At 41.1% G+C, this 6,165-nt stretch overlaps 1 protein-coding gene and 1 pseudogene across 2 annotated transcripts; both read right to left on the reverse strand.

The window, feature by feature from the left end:
* Positions 1 to 30: 30 nt before the first annotated feature.
* Positions 31 to 3,053, reverse strand: Kaz (E3 ubiquitin-protein transferase Katazuke). Of its 2 annotated transcripts, XM_014362687.2 has the most exons (6): positions 2,890 to 3,053; positions 2,435 to 2,631; positions 1,217 to 1,631; positions 821 to 1,133; positions 401 to 710; positions 31 to 318 (listed from the first exon to the last, which is right to left on the reverse strand). In XM_014362687.2, exons 2-6 carry the CDS (start codon positions 2,471 to 2,473, stop codon positions 217 to 219), a joined length of 1,179 nt encoding a protein of 392 aa, XP_014218173.2. In that variant the 5' UTR covers positions 2,474 to 2,631; positions 2,890 to 3,053; the 3' UTR covers positions 31 to 216. The 2 variants fall into 2 exon arrangements, with proteins under 2 accessions (XP_014218173.2, XP_014218174.2); XM_014362688.2 differs by having other exon boundaries at positions 2,435 to 3,053.
* A 345-nt stretch (positions 3,054 to 3,398) lies between these two features.
* Positions 3,399 to 4,849, reverse strand: LOC106646629 (cytochrome P450 9e2-like; annotated as a pseudogene).
* Positions 4,850 to 6,165: the final 1,316 nt, after the last annotated feature.

A 6,165-nucleotide genomic window follows, 5' to 3' on the forward strand; every position in this document is an offset into this window, starting at 1 on the left:
GCCCAGTAAAACCAACCTTTTTGCTTTTTTTGGAAAATATATTTTATTTTTACGAGGTAATTTTTACAATTAAGTTTACAAGTAGGTAATAATTAAATATGCTCTAATAATTTAATAATAAAAAAAAAATTCCCTACACTAATGTAAGATAAGAGCGGATTAAATCTAAGGTGTGTATGTTACAACTTGTGCTGCAGTGAACAGGAGATACGGGGCTTACATGACGTAAACTTTTTCAATTTTCTTAAACGAAAATACTTCTTTGGTCTTTGGACAAATCACAGAGCCATTGTTTTCCTGTGCCATTTTCTCCAGAGCCTGAAAAACCATTTTTTTCGAATTAAATTCAAACTCGCATCTCGCTTCAAAATACATGTATCTCAACGCAACAGCATCATACCTTTTCACCATAAACGTAGCCGTTTGGCATCATCATCGGCTGGTTGTATTCATTGAGCGCTTTACCGCTGATACTGCAAACGAGCCGCGACTGCGAGCAATGAGCAAAGGGTAGCGGAGTGGCAAGCTCGTTGAGAGTCTCGTTGCACACTGGACAGCTGGGATTCTTTCCTTCCCTATTTGCGCTGTAACACTGGGGTGTCTTGAGAGCTGACAAGCCGGCTTGTAACGCTACTGTGAATACACTTTGACTAGCCAGCTGAAACAGTCGATAATTCTCGTGGCGGAACTGCTCTATTAATCTGTCCCACCTGTAAGAAATTTTTTTTTTTTTTTTTTGCTCCTTGCTCCAACTATTTTAAAAACAGAGTGGGGAAGAAAAATTGCTCCCAACTAATTAATATTTCAATTAAACACATACCGTTTCTCGTCTAACAAATCCTTGTAGGGGCTGTGATGAGGATCAGCCGGGAACGCCAGCTGGCCCATGCAAGCCTGTATCTCCTGTAACTGATACTCCTCGTAGTTGGCAAAGCATTTACGGGCATGCTTGACAGCGTCGAGGCGACGATCTGAGCGAACGAGCTCGATAAATTCCTGGACGCGCAAGTTGAATTCCATAGTGCTGCCGAGTTTCCGGAGCTTCGATCGGTTGTCGTGACACCAGCTGAGACAGCGGGCAGTTTCGTGATTCGCTAACGATTTCTCAACCTCTCGTGATACCATAAATACGTCTGTGGAAAACGATACACGCTCATGAGTATAATTGAATTATGATTTTAATTGACTCTGCGTGGTAATGGGAGGAAAGCCACACCTATATTTGTCAAATCTCTGAGATCACCAGAATCAGCCAATTTTATGGCAGTTTTGTAGTAGCCTTTGCGCAAAAAGTATTCAACGAGCATTCTGTCGAGTCTCTGCTTTCTCCATTGATTAACTACGCTGGGGGTTGTGTTGGCATGCTCTTTGAGATGGTCCAATCTTCTTTTGCACACCATACCAGCCTGCAGCTCTTCAGCTATGGATTCCTGAGCTTTCCTTTTGAGAACCTGCAGCTTGGCTACTACACCACCCAGCATGCGAGTTATTTCACTCGTGGGAACACCTTTGCCACTGTCCTTCAGGCATGATTTTTCAAACTCATTGGTCGCTGTTTGGACGTGTGATACCTCTCTGTCCAGTGTTTTTTGTGCTGAACGAAATTTTTTGTTCAACAGTTCGTATGGCACCTGTATCATAGAAAAAGAAATATATGAATTGAAATGAAACAAAATTTTTTTTATTCACGCTCGGTATGTTTAGATATATTTTCTAATTACAAATGATCATTGAAATGAGCTAATTTTTTAATTTTATTGCACAACTGGTAGAAACAAAGTTTATAGATTGAACTTTGTGAATATATTTTTTTGCTGTAAAAATATGTGTACTTTTGAATGTAATTAGCCAATTCGATTATTTTTCAGGAAAATAACTGATGATTTTACGAGCAATAAATAGAGAAATCGAGCAATGCATCAAAAAAAACTTTGTCATCCAACAAGAATATTAGAAATTAATCAACTGCTAAAAAGAAAAACAATTTATGTTACAAGTTATTGTAAAAATCACTATGAGGAGAAAACGTAAAAGTAAAATTAATGAATACTTCCATAAATAATCAACTTTATGCGTTGTACGACTATCTAATCTATCATGAAAGATAAAACTGTCGAAATTATCTCAAAAGCTCTAAAACAATCTCGTTGCTCTAAAATAGAAAGGAAATTCTAATTCAACAATAACAGACTCCAAAATTGAAAAATCCTACATTCTGTGAAAATTGAAAAAAAAAAAATGAAAGCAATCATAAGAGAGTAATAAGAGAGTATAAGGTAGATTAATAGAAAAAAAGGAATAATCATAAAGATCCCACAAATATCTCTCATTCACGAATATCAAAAACACAAGGGGGAGGGAGAGATAGAGCAGGGCAACATATAATACACTAGGATATGCTTTGCAGAGAGACAAAGGAAAAGATTGTTTATACTTTAAGCGTGGGATGCTCGAGGCTCTTGATGTCCGACATCTTCGGGACTGCCTTTTTCTTTCCCTTCAAGACTCGACCCTTTTTTTTCTTCAGCTGTTCTCTGCTGCACGTCAACGCCAATGTTTCCTCGTCCACCTCCTCATATGGCCATGATGAAGATGCTCGTTCGTATGGAATAGTTGCTGCTCTCTGCTCTGCTGTTTAACCAAATATCTATATGTTACTCGCGTGTGCACACACACACACACACTCTGTCGTCGCGAACGAACGAACGAAACGTTTACTTCGCGTCACTTGCGTATCGTTTTTTGTTTAACCCTTGTTTTGCTTGCTTTCTTTTTTTTTTTTTTTTTTTGCAACAGGTCACTTGTAATTGCACTCTGATATCAATAATCGGTTCATGAACGTAGGAATCATACGATTTCACAAGCACGAAAGGATTATATTATACTTACGACGTTGCTTTTGCGACGCGCGACAACGACAGACTGCCTTTCTGTTTCTGATCTGGCACTTGCAGTGCGTGTATATGTATACCTATATATACACACAACATTGGATCTAAAGCACACCAGCCCAGCTGATCCGATCCCTGGGCATACACACGCTGGCTGATTGCTGCTGCGCGATGTGTTCCATAGTACTGCGCAACATTTGCGCAAGAGTGGGAGTAAAAGCATCAGGAGGTGAGGGCCATGAGGGGGCGTGGGTGGATCAGGAGGAGGAAACCTTGGCGCAAAAGCTTTTTGAGCTTCAAAAGTAGCGAACTTTATGAACTTAATTGGTTTTTGAACATAATAAAACTGCATTATTAATTTTCACACATGTACATGCATACTCTTTTTATTTGTACTCATCAGGTTACAGCAAGGCCTGTCAATCAATTACATACATACTCATGGCTCTATCTCTAAAAACCGCAAGAAAAAAAAAGAAAGAAAAAAAAAAAAAAAAAAAAGAGCCTTCATCTCGGTACGATGGACAGCCAAAAGCCACCCTCGGGTCTCGTGATGAAACTGCGCTTGCTGTAGACGAAGGGCTTGCAGGTCCTCTCGTTGGCCTCGAAGCTGAACTCGGCGAGGAGAAAGAAGAACAAAACCTTGATCTCCATCCTGGCGAAGCGGTGTCCAATGCATACCCTGGGCCCGATCCCAAATTGGTCGGATCGTTGATGGTCACCTTCTTCCGGTAATACCTCTCGGGGTCAAACTTCTCCGGATCCTCGTAGTAGCGTGGGTCGCGGTGAATCGCGGGCGCCGGTATCCAAACGCTCGTCCCGGGTCTTACGATGTATGGTTTGGCCCCTGGTAAGGTCGGCGGTAACTCGAAGGCCTTCACGCACACCCTATCCAGAAAGCCACCGAACGACTGCTTCCTCAGGGACTCGTTGAGAACCGGGTTGAGGTAAGCCATGTCCTTGATCGCCTCGTAACCGATGGGTCGATTGCTATTACGATGTAAAACAATAACCTCGTCGATTTCTTCTTGCAGTCTCTTTTGGATGTCAGGATTGATATGGCAAACTTGTGGGCTATACCCGCCAAAGAACAAGACAAACGCCTGGGCTGTCATCGTCGTGAGGTCGAGCTTCAGGTGCTGCGACTCCTTGCAGGTACCCCTCGCGTCCATCATCAGCTGCAGCATGTCAGGTCGTCGGATGCCCTTCTCGTCCCGTTCTCTGACAGTGGTGCTCACGAGGTTCTCGAAAAAGTTGGCAGCTCGCTTGCCGACGAACTTTACGCCAAAGGCTTGCAAGATCCACGGGACCGATCTCGCCAGGAAAAACTTGAGCATCGTCGAGTAATCCTGCCTCGTCACCTCTCTGCCGAACGCGTAGAACTCGTTGTCCGGATCCCTGAGCGAGTCGACCGTCACCCCAAATGCGTACTTGGTGAAGAGCTCCTTTGAGTCGAGCATCCGATTGGCATATCACTGCCATCTCCAGCGGCGACAAAGTCGACGAGGTTCCTGGCACAGCTCGCCATCGGCTCGTACATGAGTTTCAAACGAGAGGCCGAAAATGCCGGGGTCAGAAGACCACGGGTCTCCTTCCACTTACTGGCGCTCGTCAAATTGAAGATGGGCTTGTGGTCTGGAAAGTCCTCAAAGTCCTCAAATCGAAAAGGCCTTTACGAGCTCGAGGTCGCGCAGCACCACGACCGGCTGGGTCAAGTCGAAGGCTCCCACGTACCTCGCCTCTGGATTCAAGTCGTACATTTCGCGGACCACGTCGATGAACTGCTTGCGCTGGAATATGATAGGTCCCATGTTGCCCAGTATGGGCCAACCGGGAATGCTGGGGATGCCCCAATCTTCAAAGTACCTCAATTTACGCTTGAAGTAGAAGTAGAGCCAGGTACAGGTGCCAATAGCTGAGCTGAGCAGTAAGATGCAAGTGAGACACTGCAGGGCCATCTCACTGCCTGGATATCTCGAGAGTGAGATATAAGGGAGAAGGAATCGGGAGGATGACTGCGCTTTTAATCGTGGAGGATCATGTAAACCGCGTATCTCGGCTCAGCTACGAAGGTTGAATAGAGCACCGTCTCGTCCACTCTCGGTCTTTTTCTTTTCATAGAGATAAAAATAAAACATAAACATACCTGAGATCAATACCATTACTTGAAGCGAACGAGGATGTGTACTTACTCCGATCGCCGCAATATACGATTGAGGGAATCTGCAGCCTCGCAAAATCGATTAATAATTACAGAAAGGATTGAGTAACGTTGTGGTATGATTAGAATGATTTGTGTTTGTCCGTACATACCATTACAAATGATCGATAATACTGCAGGAAAATTATGTGTGTCTTTAAAACGATCGGAATAAAAAGGTAGCAATAGTGTACGTGTATATACCATTGTCTACAAGTAATTCTTAAATAATAGTATCCAGGGTAAAGAGATTCATAGGTATTTACTCGTGAAATATTTTTATAAACGTATATAAATGTAATACATTAGTAGATTTGTTTGATATTGTAAATTGATTTTATATTAAATGAATAATTTACTCTTACTTACTTAGGAATGTATGAATGGGTCGGTTTCATTTATTATAATTATTATATCTCTTCACGAAAGCATACTTTTAAGTTTTCTCTCGAAAGCTGCTTTGCTCGCAACGTCTCCAACATATTTGTAATACTAATACTTTTACTTTAGTTCAAACCTTTACACTAAATAACTTTGAACAGGTGAAGTTACATATTGCCAATCTTCAACATTTTTTTTTTCCAATTTTTTCCTTATGGATTTTTATCAATTAATTATCACGTTTTTTTAACATTTACTCATACGTGTATTTTATCTAATAGTAAACTTGCGCTCTTACAATCATTTAATTTTTAGCAAAGAACTGGTAGCTTAATAGATTTATTGTGATCTGAATAGGCAAATGATATTAATGTATAAAAATCAATATAGTTGAGGGTGTTAGTATGTAAGGCTAAAACTTGTAATACCTATTTAAAATGTAGATAACATAAAAGTTCTTTGTTTCCACATAAAAATAAATTTTAAATAAAAAATAACAGTTTTCCAACCTTAATTAATAAAAAATTTTTCCATCCCATTTCCATAAAAATACCCATTTATCATTAAATCGGTCAGACTATTATAAACATTCCTGTATTAAATACAAGGGGTACACGAAACTTTGAATTCATACGCGGTTTCGCGCTTCTAATCAAAGCGCTACTCCATCCATAACCTAACGCGATTTGATAC

Source organism: Copidosoma floridanum, unplaced genomic scaffold (genome assembly GCF_036245765.1).
Source record: "Copidosoma floridanum isolate Cflo_tuat_1 unplaced genomic scaffold, Cflo_Japanese_pri ptg000012l, whole genome shotgun sequence".
Lineage (NCBI taxonomy): Eukaryota > Metazoa > Arthropoda > Insecta > Hymenoptera > Encyrtidae > Copidosoma > Copidosoma floridanum.

Excerpts from the sequence above, each read along its gene's own strand:
- Kaz (XM_014362687.2), bottom strand. The coding sequence starts at position 2,473 with ATGTCGGACATCAAGAGCCTCGAGCATCCCACGCTTAAA. Across the intron at positions 1,632-2,434 it reads TCGAGCATCCCACGCTTAAA|GTGCCATACGAACTGTTGAA; the intron begins GTATAAACAATC and ends TCTATGATACAG. Across the intron at positions 711-820 it reads GATTTGTTAGACGAGAAACG|GTGGGACAGATTAATAGAGC; the intron begins GTATGTGTTTAA and ends AATTTCTTACAG.